Genomic DNA, 25810 nt, shown 5'->3' with positions numbered 1-25810 from the left:
TGGTCTCATCCTGAAGCAAAGTTCTTAACCTGAGATACTGTTTCTGGGTTAGCAGAGTCTGTAACCTGAAGCATCTGTAACCTGAAGCGTATGTAACCCGAGGTACCACTGTGGTATGTGTGTGTGTCCAACAATTATCAATAAAATCACAGCTAAAGCAGGCACCATTGTTTTATTTTCTGCAATGCCTTTCCCTTATAATGATACTCATCCAAGTGACCATAAATGCAGGTTATAATGATGTGTTGGTAGTTAAGCTACTCCTATTTTGTCATGGTAAAATGAACGCTGACCCAGATACAGGGTCAACAAAGTACATAACAAAGTAGTAGCTTTCACACGACACCTTGAGAAATGCCATTCTTGTAAAGAAAAATCTGTCCATGTTCTGAAAACTGTGTGCTTCATAATTTGTAAAGAAACAGTATTTGTGAGTGCACAAGACTTCTCTTGTGGCTTATTCAATGTAGGTAATTGATCATTAAGGTAGGGAAATGTTTGAAATCTTAGGTTTTCTAAATGCACCCCCTTGAGATAGCCATTTGGAATTTGACAGTCAATTTGTGTGCAATTTGATTTTTCTGTGACACTTCTAACCATGTCCATTAAGAAGTAAGTCCTATTGAAGTCAATGGTACTCCAGTACTGAAAAGTAATAGATGTTATTGATAGAACTGTGACTTTCATAACACAATCTTAGGCATCTCGATGAGGATGTAAGTTCCACCATGTTTAATGAAGCTTACTCCCAGGTAAGTGTGCACAGGATAGGACTGCGGCCTTAGTTGATTACTCATTTAGATTAATGAATTCAGAATCTTTTGTACAACCAAAAAGATACTGTAGCTTCCTGCCAACAGATAGTTGTCAATTGTTTTAATGCAAAAATTTACAAAAAAATGCAGACACCATCTTCCCTCTTCTGTCTCATACATCCAACAAAGGCTTCGTCTAAGATGGTGCCTTCTATTACAATGTGTTTAAATTATCTAAAACAAGTAAATTATGCTTTTTAAAGAAGTAATATTTTAATAATATGCACATGTAGGCCAATTTCATCACCTAAAGGTAAAAAAAGAATTGATTGATAGTTATGTCATTAATTGATTAACATTTATTTAATCAGGTGATAGCCCAAATTCAATATTATATCAGGAATCTTTTATTGTTTAAATATGGCAAATCATTTAAAGTCCTGTTGATTTTGATGGAAGACTTTAAGCACATGTGCAGTTCTCTCACTGAATTCAACCAGCATTAAAAATGCTTTGTTGTGGATGAATCATGCACAAACTTTCCAGCATAAGTCAAACACTGAGTCTTGAAGTCATCTTGACTGCTGCTGCTATTTAGGGCAAAGGGTATGAGGATGAATTATATATGTTACCACTGGAGTTATTATCAAGAGTAAAAGAACTTATATATAACTAGTACTTTGTATGTGAATTTGCAAGTTTTAGATTCCATAAAGAGCATCTCTTGTGCCAGGCAGAAGGGGTTACTTTCTTGCTCATTAACTTAAATACGGCACGCAGCCAATGACATATGCCAGGTCTCCTCTCTCTCTGGCCAGAAAACTAGCTTTCTCTCTCTCTTTTAAGAGTCTTAATAGCTCTCTCTTTTTTAAAGAGTCTTAATAGTCCTGAGTCTTATGATTAAGTAATGAGAGTTGGCATGCAAAGTGTCTGAAGTTCAGCTGATCTTGCATTATTTTTGTAGGTCCTGGCAGGCTATTAAGAAGAGTGTTAGAAGGTAAAATATGCAGACAAAAGGCTAAATAACATAAAACAAATGCAAACCTTATTGTAGCCATGTATAGATATGGAAAGGACCTTCCAAGCCCAGTATATGATTATGGTTAATGCATCCCACCCTGTGTGACAGCTTGCCTGACTTCCAGCTTCAGCCAGTCAGTCAAATTTATTTGTTAAAAAACATTAGTTTGAAGCTCCACAGTGAACCTCTTGTCTATGGCCCTGCTACATGGGGGAAAAGTGCCTTCATGGCTGCATCATTAGTGTGAAAACCCACCCTGGCTAAAAAGTTTATTCAGTTCTAAGGTGGCGATTCTGATGTTTATCCTACGTTATCTACATGAATACAATACTACAGAGGTGTGTTTAGATCTCAGGAAACAGCCATGTTGAACGTACCACTTACACATACATTTTGCGCGCTGTCAATTGAATATCTGAAGTGGGAGATCATCCATCTAGGCAAATGGGGTGTGCTTGAGTATGATGACTGCAGATCTTACTGTAGATTGAATTCTTGGCTGTAGTGATTGTCCCTTCCATTCAGGCTCTGTTAAGACTGGTTTGCAGCCAGGTGTTGCACACAATCTGAGCCTGTTGCAGAAACACACTATGTTTTGTTCAGAAGTACAGTTTCGCTTTGGGATCAAACTCTGGGGAAATCAGTTTGTAACCAATGCAGATTGCCTGGCTCTCTGTTATGTCACAAGAGCAGTCCTCCTTCCCCTTCTGAGCAGGGCACCAGCTTTTATAAACTTGATTTTTTTAAAAAGGAGACTAGAAGAGGAACAAATGTTGAATGATTGTATATTCTGTGCTTTAAAGGATTAAAAAGGCGGTCAAAAATATTGCATTTGTTAACCACTCTGGAAGTTGATGCTGAAGGGTAGCATAGACATTTATTAATATACAAAATTAACAAAATGAGTTGGGACACCTGACATATAGGGAAGTAGGTGGAGAATCAAGAAAATCTTCTGAATTGACATTTGATTACTGATTGTGATGCTTTTCATTAGCCTCTGCAATTTGCAAGCATCCTGGGAAAATGGGTCACAATTAGTATTTTTGGTACATCTGTACAAATCCTAATAATGCCATAGTGGAGCTTGAAGCCACATGTGTACCCACTTCCAGGCATACAATGTTTGACATAGCATGCATGTCCAAGCATACATTATTTTTATTAAATTTATATCCCACCCTTCCAAAGGAGCCCGGGCAGCAAAGAACAAGTGACAAAAATAATTAATGCATCTTAAAAATAATTTCAATAAAGATGCAGATGGGGAAAGATCTCAACTTAGAAGACTTGCTGGAAGATCTTTATCTTCAAGTATATCCAGTTCCTGCTCTCCTTTTCTGTCTCCCTTTTGGGGAAGTGTGTTACCAGCACTACCATGACCACTGGGTAATGGAGGACCATAAAACTCATGCAGCCATGTTGCATATGGCAATTCATATTTGCAATGGACATTTCGGGTCTAGGGAAGCCCACATTTGCCAGTAACAAAAAACTGTTATGTAGAGCAAATTCATTTCCCACATGTATGAGTCTAGCTTGGGGAAAAGGATTTTGTTTCTTGGATGCATATATGCTGTTGGGTGTAGGGCAGATGGGTATGACTTGGATGAAATGGATAAAGCCCACATATCAGAGGTTCTCCACCCCTTCCCTACTGAATGAGGGTTGTGCATAGATTACATGATAAAATGACCAGCCCCTTTGAGAACTGTTGTTTGAAGCATGTTATATCACAGGGAAGAGCATGGGGCTTCCACGGGAACCTTTGATGAAAGGGTTACAAATGCTTGTGTTTTTTTCAGGAATAGACAGCAGGCACACACTGTTTAAAACATGCCCAAATAATGCATAATTGTCTACTGTAGTATACCTGTGAATGAACACATTCAAGGAACAGTTCTGCAGGAGATGGGTTTGGAACAGGCTGCCTGTGCTCCCTTCCCATTATGAGTATTGTCCACACAAGAGAGGAACCTGGAAATCTAATGGATTTCATAGGAACATTCTTCAGCATGTGTTTGTTTCTGCTTTTGAAACCATTAGGACTTAAATGTGAAAGCCTAGTTGTGCCCAGTGTGTCTTCTCATGTATCAGGATGCAAGACTTGTTATTTAGTACATTCATATGCCACCTTTTTCTCCTAGGAGCTAAAGGTGATGTACATGGTTCGCCCCTCCCCATTTTATCCTCAAAACAACCCTGAGAGGTGGGTTCAGCTGAGAGCTCCATGGAGGATTGGGGATTTGAACCCTGGTCTCCCAGGTCATAGTCTGACACTCTAACTATTGCACCACACTGGCTATCATAATTTGTAGGTGTTATCATGTATGTGAAAAAGAAAAAAATATTAGGGGAAACTCTTAATATGAAACTATGCTGCCTGAAATTGCTGGAAGATGTACAGAATTTCTCCTTTAATCTCCTTGGATTCTGTGCAAGTCTGTCATCCTAAATATCTTTCTTTAGAAAGTGCCTGTGCTCATATGGCTCAAAAGAAGAACAAAAATGAAGGGGGATGGATTTTGTTCCCCTGGGGTCTCCCATTGCCTTGAACCGAAGTGGGCGCTTGAAGCTGGAAATCGGCAACCTCAAGTGATGCACAATAGAGACAAATCAGCAACATCATTGTCCTCTGTGCTCCGAGGAGGAGGAGAAGCACACACATCCCATTACGCCAGAGGGCCTGTGCGATTTGCCTGTGGGAACATTACAGGCCCATGACAGGCAAAATGGGATGGGGGAAACAGGGAAGCCTTATGATTTAAATATGCTTTCACTTATGGCCACACAGCCTGGAAAAAAAACACCAAATCTAAACATTTGTCTGCAGAATCAGGTGATGATTGGCTCTCTGCTGTCTCAAGGGGGGCAGGAAAATGGTTCCTGCACCTGCCACCTAATTCAGTTTAAAACCTGACACATTTACCAAGAGTGGGCTGGCATAATGAAGTCCATTCAGGCTGTCAGTGGAGTCAATAACTTATCCCCAACTGCTTTTGTTTCCGTGGCGGCAGAGCCTCTGATCAGGCTGAGGTACTTATTCAAGTAAAATTTATTTTCAATTGGAGGCCATAATACCACTGGCACAAGCCTGGCTTTGATGGAGGCTTTTGCTGGAGGCAAAACTATTGTTAAAGTTTGTGTCCATTGTCCAGGCTCTTTGATGTGTCAAAGCTGGCTTAACAAGCTGGTTAAAAACTGTTTCATATAACAGGTGTGTCCTTTGAGGACACAGGGACATTTTTCAACTGCTTTGGAAAGACTAGTTCAGCGGAAGATGACTAAAGATTTATGTGCCGATTGGTGGTGATCCATTTGAGCCAACTTTCGAGCAAGAAAACAAGACACAGCGGCTTACTTCCTCACATTGCAGTGTCCCTCTTTCTGGGAGACAATTTAGAATACATTTGCCCTTGTTCAAATGAGATGGACAATTATTTAGAAGCAGCACAGTGTTAGCATGTATTTATTGATGCAATGAAATGCCCATTTGGGGTACTGAACCACAGAAACTGCTTGAAACTGATGTAAGATTGCAGCACAGGCATAAGCGGAATGGTAATGCTAAAAAGGAATAACAAAGGGAAGGTAAACTATAAAGTAAACAAACATCAATAAGTAGCTAAGGCTGGAATCCTGGGAGGAAGCTCTAGTTGACTCAGTAGGACTTACTTGGAAGTAGACATACCTAGGGTTGCACATCACTCCCAGTAGTTTGTTGGTTTAAAATGATATATTTTTGGCCAGTGATGAAAGTGGGAGCTGTTGAATTTAGATCCACTTGCTGGGCTGGACCACTTCAAACTGCAGGTGTGGGGAATGTTACAGATTTGAATGCTCTCCAAAAGGAAGAATTCACTATAGATACAGAATTAGCATGTTATGAAGACATATCTTCATCCCTATCATGCTAACTGTTAAAAGGCTAATGTTAAAAGGCAGGTTTGACTTAAATTAACTGAGGCCCCTACTGGGCATTTCTGGATTTCTGCTATTTTGTGGGGAGGGTTCAGTTACATGCTGGCAATTGAAGCTGATTTGGAGCTCTTGCACAACAAACCTAAAAAGGTAAAGAGACTCCTGACTGTTAGGTCCAGTCGCGGACGACTCTGGGGTTGTGGTGCTCATCTCACTTTACTGGCAGAGGGAGCTTCTGGGCCATGTGGCCAGCATGACTAAGCCGCTTCTGACGAACCAGAGCAGCGCACAGAAACACCGTTTACCTTCCCACCAGAGCTGTATCTATTTATCTACTTGCACTCTGACGTGCTTTTGAACTGCTAGGTTGGCCGGAGCAGGGACCGAGCGACGGGAGCTCACCCCATCGTGGAGATTCAAACTGCCAACCTTCTGATCGGCAAGCCCTAGGCTCTGTGGTTTATTCCCTACCAAACCCAGACTATTTGTGATAAGGAAAGTGATGGGGAAATGCACTGGAAATTGTAGGGTAGCATTTGATTGACGCAACACCATATAACCTCCCCACAAACAATGAATAAATAAATAGCTGGCATTGTCTAACCTCTCCGCAAACTTTGTAGGAATAAATCAGGATTCATGCTCAATAAACAGATAACCTAGAAGCGACTACTAATTCCATTCCCCCATTTATTTATATGTTCTGAATGGAACTTGTTTACAAGTGAGAAAACCCATGGCTTCTGTGATTGGCTTCTTCTGGGCAACATTTAAGGGAAGAGGTATGCACATGCTTAAATCTTTTCCACTGAAGTGAATGGTTCTTAAAAGTACTTAATTTTGGCTGGATTATTTGGGATTTCAGGAGATGTTGATTACACTATTTCCCCCGCTCGAGCTCTATAAGGATGCCAAAAAGCCCTCATTTAAGCAAGAGGCCAAATATGCAAGGTGTGTGTTGTGTGCAGATGCAATTTACGCAATGTAGGGCAAGGGAGAAAGAGGCGCTTTCCAATTCGGTGCGCACACACGATTCGGATCCCCTCAGTTAGGACGGGCTGCAGTCCGAAGCAAGGTCAGCACCATGGAAAGAACATCTTTTTTAAAAAAAAAACCCCCCCAAAAAACTATATTCGGGAGCTAGCCTGCTCTTCACGCTCCTTGTTTTCCATGCAAACCTAGATTCTTAACAGAACCAACCGCATTTTCTATCTTTCAAAAAGAAAAGTTTTTTTTAAACGCATCTACTATTGAAAAAGTTTGCAAAACAACAACAATTCAGCAACACCCAAATAACTGACCACGTAGGATAAGCACTAGCTTCATCTATGCCCGATAATACAGAAAAGATATTCGTTTGCTTATAGATAAGGTTCCTTATCCACCCTTCACCGTAAAGTCCCAGGGCGGCTTACAGCAATGCAAACAAGACAATTAAAAACAAATGACAGAATTTTAACCGTTTATATACAATAAAAAACCCTCAAGTAAAATAAGTTCCAAGAAAAAACAGCTCAGTACTGTATAGGTTAACCAAAAGAAGAAGTGATTGACCTATGGCAAAATGAGGGGCCAGCGCGTCTTAAGCGGCTGTGATTTCGGAGGCAGAGTTGGGTTTAGATCTTCTTGACGGACCCATTTCTCTCGCCTCGCTTCTCCCCACAGATAAAAGAGGGCATTAAGAACCCACCATGGCTGATATTTGATTGGATCTCACTTTGCAGGCTAACAAAACATTTAAAGTATCATCATGAATTATGACAAGTAGAGAAGGGGAAACAGAGACTCGTTTGTTTTCTTATGCCTCCTCCCAAAAGCAATGCATATACATATTTCTAATTTCTAATTTAAAATTTAGAATATTTTGCCATTACGCTACGAAAGCTAGAGCATTTAGGCAGCGTTTTAATTCGTAGTCTCTCATGTCAAAGGACTTTCTGTGGGGGGGGGCTTTTTGCAAAGAGGAAACCACGTTGAACAAAGCGGAATTTACTTTCCAGTAAACACGCATAAACAGGCTGTTGAGAGAATGTGACTTTGAAGCGCTCCAAAACTTTCAAGGGACTTGCACCAATTGGTGGCTCAGGAAAATTGTTGAATCACACACACACACACACACCTTCCCCATTTTGAGTCCACGTTTCTTTATAGTCCGGGACTGGGGATTTTCTTCAATAAATGTTTAGCATTCAGGTTCAGACACGAATTTCTAGCGCTTCAGTTTAACCGGGTGGGCGCTGAGCAGCCTCTGCGCAGCGCGCTCGGCTCTGCCTCCTGGATAGTCTCAGCTTTTCGATAGGAGCCGCCAATGCCAGACGGATGGATTTTGTAGCTGCTCCGGGGTTGAGAACGCTTTGCCATCTGGTGGGACGAACTACGACCCTGCCTAGTGCAAGAGGGTAGTTTCTGCGTGGAAGAAAGAGATTCACAAAAGGAGTGATGCGCCCGCGCTTGCGTATGGAGGGGGCTATGGATTTCGGAGCAGAATCGGTATCCGACGGCATTTCTTATACAGCCAATTGCAAGACGCGTAGAGCAGATCAGCCCATTTTTAGAATGGAAAACACGGGCGACGTCTCCAATGTTGGTGCGAATGTGTACTGGGCGGGGGGGGGGCGCGCACGGAGGGGTCTTCAACTTCTAAAAGTATCTCATACAAAGGGAGGGCTCTCCCTAAGGAAACGGCAGTATCCCTTACTAGCACGAGTGCAATTCTATTGGCTTTTGCTTGAAAGGTGAACAAGCGATGTAAAAGTTCAAACCAACCGAGCAAAGCGTCCTTTGCAAGACTGGGGAACCAAAGGACTCCAGCTCCCATCATCCCTGTCCGATGGCCAGGCAGGCTGGGGCTGGAGAAGAGTCGGGGTTGGACAAATACCCGCCTCCCCCTCTCTAGATGGAAATACGTTGCCATCTACATGCCCAGAGTCACGGGCGTCTGCTTATTTTGGCTTTAGCTGCGTGTCTTCAACGAGATTCTGCGTTTTTGGAAGGAAGGTGGAGAAGACTCAAAAGTTATTCGAAACAACGGTCTATTTTCGTGTCATCCCGCGTAGGATATTTCTCTCTCTACACTTTGTCTCCTGCGTTCTCTAGCTGCGTGACCGATGTCCTATATCAGTGCAGAAAGGACGATTGCATGAGGTCGGGAGGGGGAGAGAAAAAATGTGGCAGAACCGTCAGAAAGCGGCTAAGTAACGGATGAGGATCCCCTCTTGGGCTGTGGCGTAGGGATCTCCAATATAAAAGTATTTTCTGAGTTCCTAGGGATTGAGTGGGACCTCGAAAACAGCTTCGGGGTTAAGCCTTGGCTGGCTGAGAGACATTTTCTCCCAATCTCTTTCCTCCAGTCCTGCAGTCGAGCCCTCCAGGGCAGAGAACGGGGATCGTGACAGGTCCCTGCTTTGCTCCTTGAAGGGCTCTTGCAAAGAGTGCTGAGCTCGGTGGATTTTGGTCTTCAACTCAAAGTCATTTGCTCCTTTGACCCAACCAGGCATTGCTGCGGGCCGGGGGCCTGGCCCTGAGATGTACACGGGCTCGCTTAACACACACACACACGCTCTGCTTTGGAGGCGAACTTGTTTTGTAAATCGATAGGCCAGCGCTATGGGGGAATTTCCAGATCAATAATAGATCACTCAAGATTGGTCAGCACACGCTCCCTGCGTTACAGTTTGGGATAGAAAAACGAGAGAAAGAGACGCAGCGGCTCCTTTTATTTGGGGAGAGGGGCGAAAGTGTGACCTATTTAAGGCTGGAGAGCAGATTCCAAAGGAAAAGTTGGGTATTAGCAGCGGCTCGCTCAAAAACCGAGAGTGGGATTCGTGCGCAATGTCAAAACTGAACCCAACCCAAAACGGGGAGTCCATTCCCAAAGGGCGCCGGAAAGTGGTTCATCATGGCCAGCAAACGTCGCAGAGTGCTGGCCTGCTCGATCCTTTGGAACTAGACTGAAAGGCCTGGCGATCTCTCCGCCCCTCCCCCGCCACCACCTCAGACTTAGCAGCGTGAACCCGGAGAGGATCCCCCGCCCGGCCCTGCTGCGCGCCGCGTTGTTTCCGAGCGAAGGCAAGCGGCGACTCAAAGGGCCGAGGGAGGCTTCCCAGCTGGCGCCTCCTCCGCAGCCCGCTCTGTCCCGGACCGCGCGGATTTGCGCGGCCGCCTGCTTTGCATATGCGTTGCGATTGGAGGAAGGGATCAAAAGGCGCGCGGGAGGCGCTCGTTTGCTCCCCAGGCAGGCCGCGAATGCAAAAGAGGCGAGGAGGAGCCCCGCGGGTTGGGGGTTTTTGGGGGGCGGGGAGGGGTAGAAAGCGCACTCCCATGGAAACTAGGTTCGAAACTCGGGCAAGCATTCGTGACCGCCTTAACCACAACTCTTAGCAATAAAAATATAAAACTAGGCAGTAGGCACGATCGACCCAGGACATTAATAAGGGAGGCGTTTTGCTTCAAGACGTAGCTGCATAATGGTTTTGGGGGAGGAGAAATAGCTGCAGCATTGCTCATAAGCTCTCCTCAGGAAGGAGAAACGCAAAGGGAGCGAGGTCCCTCGGGGATCTCCTTTCCCGTTCCTTATTTCCTGAGGCTAAGTTTGGGCAGAACTTTGGAACTGTTCACTGTTGTTTTCTATCCGCCATCAGGTATGAGGGTGGCGCGCCCCTCGGGCACCTGAACCCCCTAACTGGTGCAGAAGGCGCAGTGAGGCAGCGCCAACTGGTCTTTGGAAAGTGCGGAAGGCTGCCTTTCTAAACAGCTCGTGCAAGTCACAGAAAGGGATACGAGTAGAAACGGAGGACTGTCGGTCCTTTAGATCTCTCTCTCCTCCCCCTCCGCCTTTTCTTTAGCTGCCCAATTGCTCATCTACGATAGCAGAAGGCGTGAGGTTTTGTACGCTGAGAAGGAAAAGTGTGCGAGTGCCACTGGGGGGTAAGGGAGTTCCTTGGAAGAAAAGCCTCAACCTTACCAGTTAACCTAGCTACTAGTTAGCCTTCACGGGCGAGATCGGTCTGGGATCTTCCCTAGACCCAGCTATTTTTACGCGTGCCTATGCTCAGCAGTGAGTCCCACTGAGCTCAAGGCAATAAGTTCCATTGCGCTCAATGGGACTTAACTCCCTAACAAAAGCGTGTAGGACTTTGCAAGCTGGACGACTTTCCGACGGTTCAGTTCCGAACAAAGCACGGCTGATCAACTGCGAGCATCCCACTTTGGCTTCTTTATTGCATTTGATTTCCAAAAGAAAAAAGAAAAAGGAGAAGCAAAGGAGCCAGAATCGAGCCTTTGCCTTAAAATCTTAGGAATTAGCAGGCACAGCGATGGTGATGGATGGGGGGAAGTAAGATGAAAGGAAAGGCACTCAAACCACCAGAAGGATATATATTTTTCGTCGCATATTCCAAAACTCAAAAAAGTTGTGTGTGTGTGGTGCAATTCAATGTGGAGGGACATTCTGGAGCTGAGCCCCTTGCCCACCTCAGGAGTTTTCCAATCGCCCTCAGCTCCCGGACCCGCTCATCTCCAGGCTTGGCTGCGGGCAGGAGGCTTCTCTCTGTCAGACTCCATCCTGATTTGCAGGATTGTCACACGCATCTCCAGCACGCACTCACGCATACACCGTCCACACGTCCACGCAGGTGGCGCTCACGTCTGAGCATTTGGGCTGGGCCCTCTTCCACCATCACCAAATCAATAGTCCCTTTGGGTCACTGTAGAGAGTCCACACGGCATCAAATTCAGAGGCAGAAAAGGTCTGGGACTCGTGTGTGCGCTCGTGTGTGTGTCGGAGACAAACGCGGGTGGGCTTTGGTATTTTCACCTCAATTTAACAGTTATTGCAAGCGAGTGAGCGGAAAAAGACTTATCCATTGAAAAACTTACAAATCGGCGCGATTCTAAGGAAGTCTAATCCAGTATTGCATGTTTTTTGGCTAGGGTAAATGTGCTTTTTCGTGGAGGACGAGGGAGGAAAAGACCAGAACATAATGTTTTTATACTAGACAAAGTTGACTCAAAAGCATCCTCGTTTTGAGGGGGGGGGGGCGTTGCGAGAGGGGGAGCCTTGAGATGAGAGGGAGGAGGATATTATTTGAACACACCGCAGCCCAAGTTAAGCCCTTTCGTTTCACTGATTGCAGCGGGGAAATTGGTTTTTTAAATGTCTAAATCTCTCCTATTGGATGCAATGGAAATTAAAACTTCTTAATTCAGCCTGCGTAAGATGTTGTCAGCTTCTAATCAACAATGAACTCCATACTTCCAGGTAATTGGGTATCAGGAGTGCCAACTTGGTCCCACGACCATGGGTGCCCGAGGTCGTGGGTGCCATGCAGCGTGCATGGCCCTGGCACCAAAATTTGTGGGTGCTCAAGCACCCAGGACCCCAGGGACTTGGCACCCATGGTAGGTATAAAAAATTTACCTTTTAAGAAACAAATGGATTTCCCTTGGAAAGCTGCAAATGATGGGAGAAGATAATGTTTTATTTCTCCGAATGATAGTCGTTATCAAATTATTTAGTCCTACTCATTTCTCCCCTACTCATTCCCCCATTTATTTCTCTCTTTTCAAAAACAACCCTTTCACTCACTTCTCCTGCCTTGTTATTTATATTGTTATTTCTAAAGCGATGAATTTGGAACATCGTATCTCTCGCTGAATTATGTCTCTTGCCTTCGTTGTCGTTGAGGGCACTGCATCAACGGGAAAATGACCACCAGCCCCCTAACATACGCCTTCTTCCCTTTAAAGCTAGTAAAAAAACAACAAAGCGACCAATTTTACCAACTGCAGCCTCGCTTTGAAAACTTCGGAAGGGTTCTCCTATTACAGTACTTTGAATTATAGCATCAATGCATATTTATTTCTAGCTATCAATCTGGCACCACTTACTCTGGAATATAACCCCCCTGCCCAAGGACTTTTAAACTATCCCAGAGAGGAGGAGGTGTCTGAATTGCACGTCCCTCTCAAGTGTTGTACGTTGTTTTGTTTTTCTTTTAACCACAGCAAAGTCAGAGGTGAATTCAAAGTAAAAAATAAAACACCCCCCACACCCATCGCAAAACACAAGCAGAAGCCCGGACGAAGTTCTCCGCAGAATGACGCAAGGCAAATCAAAGGAGAGTTTTGGTCCAGTATCAGGAGGTCCAGGCGCAGGACAGATGGGCATTGGCTGGTGACGGGGACCAATCAAGTGAATTAAGTTCAGAGGCCATTTCCAATGTCTTCATTCTCAGCCTTCCGTGGCCAGCGGAATAAGCTTCATCCCGCATGTATGTATGTATGTATGTATAAATAAATAAATACATAATCAGTGTGTCAATGACAAATGTCAAGGCACCCACTGAATCGTATTGAATTTAGAGTTACTTGAATCGAACGGATTCATTTTTCTCGTTTGATCTTCTGAAAACAGCCCCTTAAGACTGCAGGGGAAGACTAACTAACATCTCGCTTGGTTTCATTTAAGAATAAATAACGAGTTTTAAGATATATAGATATATATATATATATTAGGTTGCTGTGGGAGTCGGGAGGAAATCGACTTGGACTTTTCAGTTTGGCAAACGATGGCTTTGAATCAACGAGCCCCTCACTTCGGGGTTTCGTCGCCACACTTTCTTTTGGGCACAAAGAGCCCTGATTTATTCTTCCCCTTTGCTTGCCGGCGTTTGTTTTTACCAAGTCTGGCTATTGTTGTGAGTGTTGCAGTCATTTTATGCGTATTAGGAATTCATGGAGATTTCAGTCCTGTTTCAAAAGAAAAACCAACCTATGTTCCATGTCATTTGGTGCACAAAATAGGGTAGGTTAGAGTGGGAAGTTGGACCTGTTAAACCGGAAGTTAAATCGGGAAATTCTCCTAAATGTACTTTTAAATCCAAAATTCTATCTGGAGGGTTTTAATATATATATATATATATATATTGGATGCTCCTCACACCTATTTGCAAATATCCCACTGATTTCACCATGTATATTGTTCTGAACTCGTTGGAGGAAAGATGAGATAGAAATGTAATAATAATAATAATAATAATAATAATAATAATAATAATAATACAATGGGACTTGCTTCTAAGTAAGTGCGTCCTAGGCATAAAGCACATTCGCAATCGGATTCTATCCCCGCTTTCTCCGATTTAATACCCACCAAGTTGCTGCGGCATGCTCCCAAATAGTTTGCAAAAAATACATGAATACAATTTTACTCAGATTTCGATTCCGTACAGCGCATTTAAGTCTCCCTCACCTTGCAAGGCTTTACCCCTTCAAAGCAGCTTTTCATTGGTTTTGAAACAAGTCCCACTCTAAACCAATTTTCGTTTACCTCCCTCCCCCCCTCAGATGAAGAAGGAGGTAGAACCAAAAAGAAGAAACCCAAATCTTTTTTTGAATTATCATTTCACCGTTTTTAATTTGAAATTTTCATCCAGAAACACTGGTCCATAATAATAAATATATCGATAGTTCTCAAGAATATATAAAAAATAAAGACACGTCATCGTCTGTGAGGCCCTTCACAAAATAGTGTCAAGCAAGCGCCCAGAAAGGGGGAACGGGAAAGAGAGAGAGAGAGAGCGAGAGCGGGGAAGGTCCGAGGGAGAGTCAGTGGGACGCCAAGCCCGCATGCAGGATGGGACTGACTGAAGGATGGGAGGTCGGGGAAGCGCGCACCGTCTTGGACGCGGCGGATCCGGCGTGGAAGGGTTGTCTCTAACCTAGTGCGGGGAGGCTGGACGGCTCCAGGGCAAAACGGGGAGGCAGCAAACTGTCTCGTCTAGAGGGAAGAACATCCTGGGCTAGCACGTCGAGACTGCACTCCTAAATCCTTGTTACAAGGAAAACTGCCTTGGTACCGTCCGAACAACCATGGTCTGGATACTAATAATAACAGCGTAGGCTCGAAGCACGCATGCAGTCGCTTGAGAGGAACGGACGCCCCGTCGGAAAATTAAAAGGGTTCCTGTACCTGCCCCAGCGTAACTTTAAAAAAAAAGTCACGTTCAGTCCGATTCAAAAGCCAGTTTGCTGAGTTGAGCCAATTAGTGTCCCTGGGTTACTCTTATTTCCAAAGGGTTTATGTTCCCAGCATAAAAGGCCTTGGTTTGTGGATCCGACCATTCGTCGTCTGAACTCCCCTAGCCCAGAAGACATTGGAAATAAGCGTCAGTGGAAATAAACCCCATTCAGCCTCCGCTAAGCAGCTCCAGTTACTGCAGATTCTACGCGCACCCCCATCCTTAAATAAAGGAAACACCCCTCTTTTCTCGGGAGGAAGCCCCGCTGGTTTGAACGGGACTTAATCCAAAGTAAGTCCTCTTACTTTGTCTAACTCTTGTAGTTGCACTGACTTGCACTGCTTGACTCAGAAGTCCTGATGAAGTTTGCACAGGATTGCAAACTTCACTAGGATCCTGGCCACTGTTTTTTAAAACGAGCTTACTTCCAAATCAGCCCCCACACTCTTCAGCTCCAGGAATGACCCTTCCATGCTTTCGTAGATGGCGAAATCGTTGCGAACTGCAATCCAACGAAGCAAGCGACCGCTTCTGCGGCTGTGAACAAGTACAATGAAAAGAGAGAGAGAGAGCCATCTCTTCTCCCGCCCCCATCCGTTTTCAAGCACTTATTTACATTCTCGTTCCCTCCCCTCTCCCTATTTCCTGAATTGACAGGGATTTTAAAAGAGAAAGAAATCACAGGAAAAAAGAAAACACCCAGAATCCAACCAAAAAGGTTACCTTGCAAGGTCCTTTGCCCCTAAACACACACACGTCCCCCTGGTTACAGCAAATGAAGTTTGGAGACAGCATCAGACGGGACGGAGGGAGGGAGGGAGGGAGAGAGAGAGAAAGAGAGAGAGAGAAGGGAAAACAGGAGTTTGAGGAGGAGAATCAAGCATGCGACGACACCGCGGGACCTCTGGGCTGCTTCACCTTCTCGAGTCCTTCCGGCTTGCCCCCCCCCCCGGCTTCCAGGGCAGCGAGAGGTTTTTTTTTCCGAGGGGGCGGGCGGTGGTCTTCGCTAGACCCTCCCGCGGGCGGGCGAGAGACTTGGCCAAGGCCCCCTCTGAGAGGCGGCGGCGAGTTCACTTCAGCAGGTCCTTGGCTTCTGTGGAGATCCGGGCCAGGCTGGCCGTCGTGGTGAGAGCCGAGAGGTGCGGCGGCGGAGGCATCTGGCAGATGCTGCAGGGACAAGGCAAGCCGGCCCAGTGCTGGAAGCCCCCTCCGAGCTGCAGGGCCGGCGGCGCCGGGGGGGTCTTGAGCAGCGAGTGCGGCGGCCGGATGGCGCCGATGGCCGGCAGGGAAGCCGAGAGCGGCGACGGGTTGCCCCCCGAGGACAAGGCGCCGCCCAGGATGGGGTGCACAGGGTGCACGGCGCCCGGCGGGTGGGCCGGGTGCCCGGCGGAGTGCGCCACCGTCCCGCAGTGGAAGGCCGAGTGGTGGCCGCCGTAGATCTCGCCCACCAGCCGCTTCATCTCCTCCAGGGAGCTGGTGAGCATCAGGATGTAGTTGCGCGCCAGCAGCAGCGTGGCGATCTTGGAGAGCTTGCGCACCGACGGCCCGTGCGCGTAAGGCATCACCTCGCGGAGCCCGTCCATGGCCAGGTTGAGGTCGTGCATCCGCTTGCGCTCGCGCCCGTTGATCTTCAGCCGCAGCTGCTGCAGGTCCTGCTCCGACAGCTGCTTCTTGATCTTGTACTTGCTGCTTTCGCTCGACGAGCCCTTGGAGCCGGCCCGGGAGAGGCCCTCGCCCGGCCCGCGCTGGCCCACCTCGCTCTGCGTCGACGAGACCGAGTGGTGGTGGTGATGGTGGTGGTGGTGATGGTCCCGCAGGTACATCTCCTCCATGTCTGGCGAGGAGGCTCTGCTGGAGAGAGAGCTGGAGTCAGAATTCATGGTCTGGCTGCAGGGGCCGGGAAGCTGCAAGAAGGGCTTCCCCGCTCGAGGGGAAGGAGGAAGAGGAGGAGGAGGAATGGCAAGCAGGCAGGCAGGAGGGTCACCAAGCTCTTCTGCCAACGAGAATGAAAGTGGTCGAGACAGAGGAGGAGATCCCCCTTCCCCGCCTCTCTCTCTCTCTCCCCTCCCTCTCCAGGAGAGCTGCTGGCTTCGTGTGCGTGCGGCTGCGCGCCTGAGCTCGCTCTAAGGCTGCCTCGCCAGCCGAGGGGCTTTTTATAGAGCCGCGGGCGAGCCAGAGAGACAAAAGGCGCCCTCCTGCCTCGAAGGGGCTTCTTCGGGATGACGCGCCATTCTTCAGCGGGGCGCGCTTGGACGGCCCCGTTTAGCAAGGACCCCGCTTGGCAGGCATTGTGCGCCGGAGCCTCCCGCGGACCCCTCAGCCCAGGGACCCGCGGGAGTCCCGGAGACGGCAGCCCCGCCCCGCCGGGGACGGACAGCGCGCACAGCCTGCGCTCGCTTTGGCCTCTCTTCCTCGACGGGCCGGGAGGAGGCTGGAGCCCTCGTCGGGGCTCAAGGGCGGGGGCATTTTGACCCTCCCTCTTGGTATGTGTCAAATAAATAGGGGGTGGGTGGGTTAGGAAGTGGAGGAGGGGAGAGAGACACTATCCAACATGCCGGGAGCTGGGCTTTCCAAATCCCCGCAGCTCCGAGCTTAGGGAGGCGCTCGGACTCCTTTAAGCAACGTCGGGTTTTGTCCGTCCTCTGCATGTTTACTAAGAAGCAAGTCCCGTTAGAAGTACTTTTGAGTAAACGACGCGTAGAGAAGAGGCGGGGAAATCTTACTCCGAAGTAGCCTCCGAGGGGTTTCCATGAGGTTTGGGGGAACACTCTGAGGCTACTCAGGAGAAAGTGATTCTGCCTCGGTTCGCTGCCCGGCAGAATCAGTGGCGCTCGATCGGGTTATCTATCCCCGCGAATTTGCAGTTTAATCCTATGCGTGCTTACTCATAAGCAATTCCTTGTGAGTTCAGGGCGGCTTGCTCCTAGGTGAGTGGAGATAGAACTGCAGTCTTAATTGAAATATGCATCAGACTGCTGTCCCCGAAGCTCATCCCCTCTTCCCAGTGCATTTAAAGGGGCTGTTTTTATTCGGACTGGGTTGTGAGTTTATTTGGACTGGGTTTACCCCTACTGTCGGTTTCAAAGGCAAGCGTGCCTCGTTACTGTCCAATCGACGTGTGAATGCTTTCCTTTACGCTATAAAAATGTAGGCCATGTTCCTGAATAACTCACTTTTCGAAATAATTTATCCCGCCCCCACGTCTCTTAATACCTCTGGCCTGTCCAGAGACGGTAGACAAGGGCTTTACTGATGCATAAATTTATTTTATTATTATTATTATGAACTATAAACGCGGCGGTTCGCAGACTATATTTTTGTTGTTTTCAGTTTAAAATATTGGAGTTTTGCCTGACATCTCCATGGACTTTTCAATTCTTTTATCATTTCTCGAAGTTATGTTGAGCTTGTTTATTTGGTTGGACGGAGAAAACAGGGATAACTTGCTTCCCAAGTGAGCGCAGATACATATATAATTGAAATCTCCCCAATATCTCTGAAAACTTTCAATCTTAAAATATGATGGAGACTGCGTAGATTCAATGGAGAGTATAGTTTCGAGTATTGCGCTTAGCTTAGTCCATTTACTGGGAACCAACTTTTATTGATTCTCTGGGATTTAACCTTCAAATAAATCTGTTTTTTTCAGATCAGTTTATGAGTCTGCGGGAAATGGCTCACAGATGAAACTGGACTCCGTTCCGTTCCCATTCCTTTGGCTCACACTGTGTTCATTTCTTTCTATCTTGCGGAAATATGCAGAAGGCATCCTAAACGGGGCAACAACTCCGTGTGTGTCTGTGTGCGCGTGCGCGTGCATGTGAACAAGTGACCCCCCAAGTAAGCAAAAAAGAAGCCGCCTCTGCCACACGTCACCAAGAAGGACAACATTCTGCAAAACGGAGCCAGCACAGAAACGACTACACCCAATATAATGTGCACCCAAATTTGTTTCAAATTTCGCTTGGTCAGGCAGGGTAAGGTAAAGCAGCGTAGTTCTCCTAAAACGGTTGACCACCCCGACCCCTAAATGTGTTAACTTGGAAGTAAATGCCACTGAGTTCAAAATGCCTGAATCCATTTTTACCATGACCCCAGTTCTCCCCTGCGCACTTACTGGGACCAAACCAAATTGAGAGGCAACTGCGGCGATTATTTCCCCGTTGCCTATTGTTGAGCGAGGACGGCATCCGTTTCTAAAACTCTTCGCTCAAAGGGAAGTCCCATTTTGTTCAGGATAACTGACCTGTGAGCGTAACCAGGATTTTTGTTGGGGGGGGCAGCCAAAGTTGTTGAGTTGTTTTTTTAAGGAAATCAAAGTAAAAATACCCGGTGAATAAGATATTGCAGGAGACAGACTTCTGCTGGGGGGGACCTCAGATAATTGAGTACTTTCAATGCTTAACAATAATATTTGTGCATCTAACCCCCAGATAACTCTAGAGCTCACAGTGACGTTTACTGGAAAATCCAGCCCGCTGAGATTGATGGCGCATCTCCTGCCCCAAGAAATAGGCACGGAATGAGGACCTTAGCATGGAGTCTGAAGCAGCCCCCACTTGGCACTCAGGGCCACTGGTGGGTGCCCTCCTGCAGGCAGAGGCGGGGTTCAGACTTGGCCTTGGTCTTGGAAATCCTGGGACTAAGTGAGGGCACACTGTGCCTTTGCAACACATCCTTTCATAGAATTCTGGGCACTGTGGTTTAAACCTCACACTTGCCATTCTCAGCACCTCTTAAGGAACTTCAGTGCCCAGAATTTGAGGGGGGAAGTGTGCTTCGACTGTGCTTCAAAGGTATCGTATGTGTAGGGTGCTCATGTCTCCTCGTTCAATGTGAGTTGGATCACCGCGCCAGAAAAGCCAGGGACTTTGGCAACTGCTTCGGTGGTGAGACCGTGCGAGAATTTGTTAGGAAGAGGGCCTAGGCGGGGGGAAGGCTTGGGAAATGGTTGAGGGCAGGCCAAAGGGATGCGCCTTTGACTGTTGGGGCAACTAGTTGACAATCTCGCTTGTCATGGGAAAGGGTTGAATGACAGAGGGTCACGCGATAGCTGCTCCGGGTCTTGAAGATGGTGCTGGACACTGCGACGGAGAGCAGGTGGCCTGCAGTCTGTTGGCAGCTGATTTGCGTATGGGTAAATCCGTCAAACATACGCCCAGAAGTTTGTTCGGCCTTTATTGGTGGGTTTTCTTCGATCCAGGCGCGCGCACTCCTCGATCGTGTGAACTCAGGAAGCCAGCACGCACGGAAAGTAGTTGCGCGCCTGAGCCTTCCCACCTTCCAGCACTCGAATGGCGCTCAGAGCGCGTGGCCGCTCTCTAAATCAAGAGGGACCTGCGCTTCCAGAGACGTCTGCCTGGGGAAGAGGGGGGTGCCGCCTTCGCAGCACCTGCTGCCCCCAAAGCACTTGCAGGCATAAAGGATCCCTCTCCAGCGGAGCTCTACTAGGGAAGGGGGGGGGAGTACGGTAGATATTTTTAAATACTTTATGGAAAGAAGGAAGGAAGGAAGGAAGGAAGGAAGGAAGGAAGGAAGGAAGGAAGGAAGGAAGGATGGTTGGTTTTTGGAAAATAACCAGACTTAGAAATAATATCGCTCTTCCTCATTTCCTCCCTTTAAGTCCCTGAGATGGAGGAAATCCCCAAACCAAGTGACGGAACTGGAAGCGAGGCTGCCTGGAGCATTGGAAGCTTTTAAAATAGTGAAGCCAAACCAATATTTAGAGGCTCCTTAATCCCAGAGCATTTGCTCCAAGCAGACCTACTTCATTTTAGCATCATCTCAGATGATGTTACGAGATCTGTGCTGCCGTCCTCCGCACGTTTTCTTGGGAGTAAGCGCCACTAAGCTCAGTGGAACTTACTTCTGAATAGATATGCAGAGGCTAAAGCGACATGTTAACCTCAACCCTTTTCCATACTTTTATTCCCGCACCCCCACACGGAGCCCAGTCTTACCCCATCTCGGCGAAGATGCGGTTCGAAGCCAAAGGCTCGACCTGGAAGCGACGTCACTTTTCCAAAGCCTCCGAGTTGACAGCACTTCGGCGATTCCTTGCACGAGAACCCCAGAAGTACTGAGCGAAGCCGGTGGCGAGGGCTCCTCGCTTTAATCTGGAGAATGCATTTTTTAAAATATTAATAATATTATTAATAATAGCGTAATTGTTATTTTTTTTCCTAAATCGGAACTATTTTAAAAGGAAAGAAAGGAAGACTGACCATCCTGATGTACACCGGCAGCTGCCCAGAGAGATCCTCCGTTGGAATGAACGATATTCACTGCCAAGGCGACTTAAGGACGATGTTTGGAGGAGGTGAGTGAAGCCTTCCCCCGGTCCCGTGACGAGTAAGCGGGACTGCCCATCGCCTTCAAGTCGCCTCCCGGGTCGGAGCCCTCTGCTGGATCCTCTGCGAACCGAGCAGTCCCGGACCTCCCGAGCACGACTTTCCTACGGATTTCTCCTGAGGCAACTGCTTCATCGGGGAGCAAACGCCTTTCCCAGCCCGCCCCACTCCTGCATCGCTCTACTGCTGACCCTCGATGGGAAACTGAGAGACCCCGAATGGAGGTCTTCATAGAATCGTAGCGTTGGAAGGGACCCCGAGGGTCATCTAGTCCAACCCCCTGCAAACGTGGGGCTCGAACCTACAACCATGAGATTGAGTCTCGTGCTCAATCGGTTGAGCTGCTAGAAGGAAAAGGTCTAGCAAAGCACGGCGTCTGGAGAGCTCCCCTCTCCCCGCTCAAAAGGGACGGCCCAGCTGGGGGTGAGGAGGAAAGGGAGATCAGGCATTCGTTCCATATGGATGGAAAAACACTTTTTGCATGCTATGGTGCACTCCCCCTCCCATGCGTCCGATGACTGAGCTGTAATTCCGAAACCAAGTCCCGCTCACTGAGCCACAACTGTTACATGGCCTGAAACGCTCGGCAACATTTTGCAACTTTTACACCCTATTCCAGCTCTGAAGCCTTGTCACCAACGCAGCAGCGTCCCGGTGAAGCTGGGTCCTTCCCCCCTGTTCTTCACTGGCGGAGAGCCACGTTTAGTCCACATGGAAGAAGGTGGTGGTTTTTAAAAAATGTTTAACTTTGGACTGGCACTTGGATCAAGCCGCATCGAAACCAGAAGTTTTACAGCAGGCGGCCTCCAGATGTTTTTGGCCTACAACTCCCATAATCCCTAGCTAACAGGACCAGTGGTCAGGAATGATGGGAACTGTAGTCTCAAAACATCTGGAGGGCCGAGTTTGAGGAAGCCTGTTTTACAGGATTGTCTACTGTATAAGCATGTCTATACGGAGCGTGTAAAATCTAGCTACTGTACTTTAAAATGTCTGATCGTGTGTGTGTGTGTGTGTGTGTGTGTGTGTGTGTGTGAATGTGCATGCGCGCGCGCGCGCACATGTTTGGGGACTCCAAAATACAGTGGTACCTCGGGTGAAGTACTTAATTCGTTCCGGATGTCTGTTCTTAACCTGTAGCACAACTTTAGCTAATGGGGCCTTCCGCTGCCGCCGCTGCGCCGCAACCATGCGATTTCTGTTCTCATCCTGAAGCAAAGTTCTTAACCTGAAGCACTACTTCTGGGTTAGTGGAGTCTGTAACCTGAAGCGTATGTAACCCGAGGTACCACTGTATCCACTGCATCATTCCTTACACAAGGTAACATCATCTCGATTTATAGGGCTACAAAATTGCGAGGACGCAACTAGCTTATGAAGGAAAGTTAAAAGAGTGACCAGAACCTTTGGTAATGGAGACACCCCTTCCTTCTTAACTGCTCCCTGGTGACTAAAGTATGCTAGTCATCGGGTATAGCGCGCAGTTCTTCCTACATTTTTAAAAGGAACACCTTCATTTTCCTCCTTAGACAGCTGTCCCCTCGGCGCCCTCACCTGGGAGCGAGCCCCACTTAATCCTTGCAGTCCCATTCCTCGTTTCTCTGCAACTCAGTCTCAGCCTAACCTGAGACCACAGGGTTGCTGGTTAAATCAGGAGGAGAGCTACGCATATTACATTGAGCTCATGGGAGAAATAAAGGTGGGCTATAAATGCCATCAATAAATCCATATCCTAAAGAATCTGGTTCCAAAGCAGACCAGCGCTTGGCCGTTGGAGAGGTTGGGTCTCTGTCCTGAAGTGACCCCCCCTGACTTCCGTGCGCAAGTGCCGGGGCCCCTTCCTTGGTGGAACCCCCTAGACTAGACAGCCTGGGGGCAGGGAAGGAACAGTCCTTTATTTTCTCCCGTTGCTAACAAGGCAGCAGCAAGTCTTAAAACGTTCCTCAAGGCGATCCTAGGACGATGCATTACTCAGTTATTACACCTATTATTATTTATTAAATTTGTATACCGCCCTTCATCCGTAGATCTCAGGGCGGTTCACAACATAAAAATACAATAGGAAAAACCCCCCACCGCGAAATGCATAACAAAAACAAAAACAAATCAATTACCCCACCACAAACACTGGCCCAGCTGCTTACCCCCGAGCAAAGCCCCTTGTATTGCGCGGGCTTTACTTGCACGCAAATGGACACACCCACAAGGGGTCGGCATTCAGTCATTGTGCTGTGGCTGGCAGGCGGACTCTGTGGGACCCCATGTCCCCAGGAGCATAGCGATCTGCCTAAGTACTGTCCATCCGGCTCAGTATTGTCTACAATGAGTGGCAGCGGATCTCCAGGGTTCAGGAGGCCAGGAGGTCCCCCTCCTGCCCTACCTGGAGATGATGGAGGCTGAACCTGGGACATCCTGTGCGCAACGTTTTACGCCGCGATCCTTGACGTATTTACTAGGAAGTGAGTCCCGCTGCGTTCAAGGGGATTGACTTCCCGGGTCTGTGTGCACAGGATTGCAGCTTTCGGGTCTCTCCGTCCCCCACCCTCCCACTCCGGATCAACGCGATGAGCGTTGAAGCTGCATTTCGATTTTAAGAAGGAACCGCTGGTGGGGCGAGGCTGGATGTGGACCTGATGCTCTCTGTCGGGTTTGTGATGCTCATATAAAGCAAACGCAATGCCTCAGGCAGTGGCGTAGCGTGGGGGGTGCAGGGGGGGCCGGCCGCACCGGGCGCAACATCTGGGGGTTAGGGTTAGGGGGCGCAAATCCACGGGTTAGGGGGCGCCAATCCACGGGTTAGGGGGCGCAAATTACTTGCCTTGCCCCGGGTACTGACAACCCACGCTACACCACTGGCCTCAGGTGTCACTAAGGCAGACCGTTTCCCAACTGCAACACGAAAGAAACTACCTTGAGGTTCTCCTTGTTTGTACCATGTGTGAGATGTTTTTAATGTGGACGAGAAATCAAATACCACGCGCTCCTCAAAGTAGAATTTATATTTCCCTGACAGACAGCCCCCACTGGCCTATGCATGACTACTAAGTGGTTAATCCCCTGTTCGTTGGTTTGCTGATGGTGATGATGATGATGATGATATCTCACCTTTCCTCTTTTCTCCTCCATACAACCCTGCGAAGTAGGTTAGCCCAAGACAGGGGGGCTGGCAACAAGGTAAAAACGCTCATGTTAGAGTGGGAATCTGAACCCTGGTCTACCAGATCCCAAGTCCTAGTCAAACACTCTAACCACTACACCACACTGCCTCTCAAGTACATGTGCACTGCAGGCAGCCCCATATAAGAACAAGGAGATTAAAGCCAAACAAACAGTATGAATGTATTCTAGTCTGATGCAGGTTGCAATGGAACAGATTTCAAAGGAAGGGTGTTTTGGATTGATGTTATCACTGCCAGTTGCATGCACATTGCAGGCACAGGAAATGCAAAAATGATTTAAACTCGTGGGAAAAAACCTAACTTTTTTTTTGGGGGGGGGAGTGATGCTAAGACTGAAGGTGCCTTTAGCAGATCATTTCATACATTACAATTTCCTGGGACACATGGCAGATATCAAGTGGGGGCAAGAATCCCATCTCCCTAGCCTATATACCTGTTTCAAGGGTTTGGTAAGAAGCACAAAATGTTCACCAGACACATTCGTTTTACAGGTGGGTGCCATGTGCTCCATTCAGTTCAACACTTTTATTTCCTATTGAAAACCAACGGACCTCATTTAAGCATGTCCCTGCCTCTCTTACTAAAATTATGGCACTTGCATGTGGGACTTCAGCTGGATTGTACACCATACATTTTGTGTGTGCCCTTACAAATGTAATATGGAAAATGGGTGAAAAAAAAGAAAAATTAGAACGAACACCTATTATTTAATATAAATTATTATGGCCCTTGCTAACATAAACTGTTGATATGGTGCAGAATTCATCCAGAGTCCCAGAAAGTTGATTAAGTCTCCTATAATTAAGAGAACAACAACAGAGTACATACAATCTGTTCAAGCAATTTAACAATGAGAAGAGTTTCCCCCATATCTGTTCCTCATGCTGGAAATGCATTTCTTAAACAAAAGTCACATTGATTTGGAGCAGACCTTTCATGGACATAGGCTGAGGATGAACCTAAATAGCCCAGAATAATCTATATAAGATTATCTTAAATGGCAATATTTTTTCCTAATGGGACAAGTCTTGTTAATTAACAATATACGAGTGCTATTTGTTAGAGCCGGTAAGTCCTGTTTATGTCAGGAACATTTATGAGTGAGTAACAAGGAGTGGGACAGAAGCCTACATTTGCACACAATTAATTTTATTATTATTTTATTATTACAATTTATTTCTATACCACATTTTAGCCCAAATGTCCGCAAACTGGCAGGCAGCATATTAAAATAAAATATGCAGTGGAGTACAATAAAATGCCATAAATCCATCAGCAAGCAAAACAGCAAAATCATGAAGGTGGAGGGCCAAAAGGAAGCCTCCCAATGGTAGAGGATGAAAGGGTATTCTCATCCCTCACACTTGATATCCATTCAGGCTGCAATCCACGTTGATGCCCCATTTAATTTAATGGTATTTACTTCTGAGTAGACATGATTAGGATTGCAGCTCACCCTAGTCTCCTAAAGCTGATGTAGCAAATATTTTTTTACCCATCTTAGTATCTTTAAAGAAGAATGACTGTAAATAAACAAATGGATCAGGTATCAATGACTCATGCT

At 47.1% G+C, this 25810-nt stretch overlaps 1 protein-coding gene across 2 annotated transcripts; it reads right to left on the bottom strand.

The window, feature by feature from the left end:
* Positions 1–14122: 14122 nt before the first annotated feature.
* On the bottom strand, positions 14123–21362 carry OLIG3 (oligodendrocyte transcription factor 3). 2 transcript variants are annotated; one of them, XM_082216994.1, is made up of 3 exons: positions 20942–21362; positions 20678–20833; positions 14123–16565 (listed from the first exon to the last, which is right to left on the bottom strand). In XM_082216994.1, the coding sequence occupies exons 2-3, from the start codon at positions 20680–20682 to the stop codon at positions 15788–15790; spliced, it is 783 nt and encodes a 260-aa protein (XP_082073120.1). In that variant the 5' UTR covers positions 20683–20833; positions 20942–21362; the 3' UTR covers positions 14123–15787. The 2 variants fall into 2 exon arrangements, with proteins under 2 accessions (XP_082073120.1, XP_082073119.1); XM_082216993.1 differs by lacking the exons at positions 20678–20833; positions 20942–21362 and having other exon boundaries at positions 14123–16743.
* Between the last annotated feature and the right edge of the window lie 4448 nt (positions 21363–25810).

Source organism: Podarcis vaucheri (genome assembly GCF_965113315.1).
Source record: "Podarcis vaucheri genome assembly, chromosome: 3".
Taxonomy (NCBI): Eukaryota; Metazoa; Chordata; class Lepidosauria; order Squamata; family Lacertidae; genus Podarcis; species Podarcis vaucheri.
This window is presented reverse-complemented; position numbering and strand designations above follow the sequence as displayed.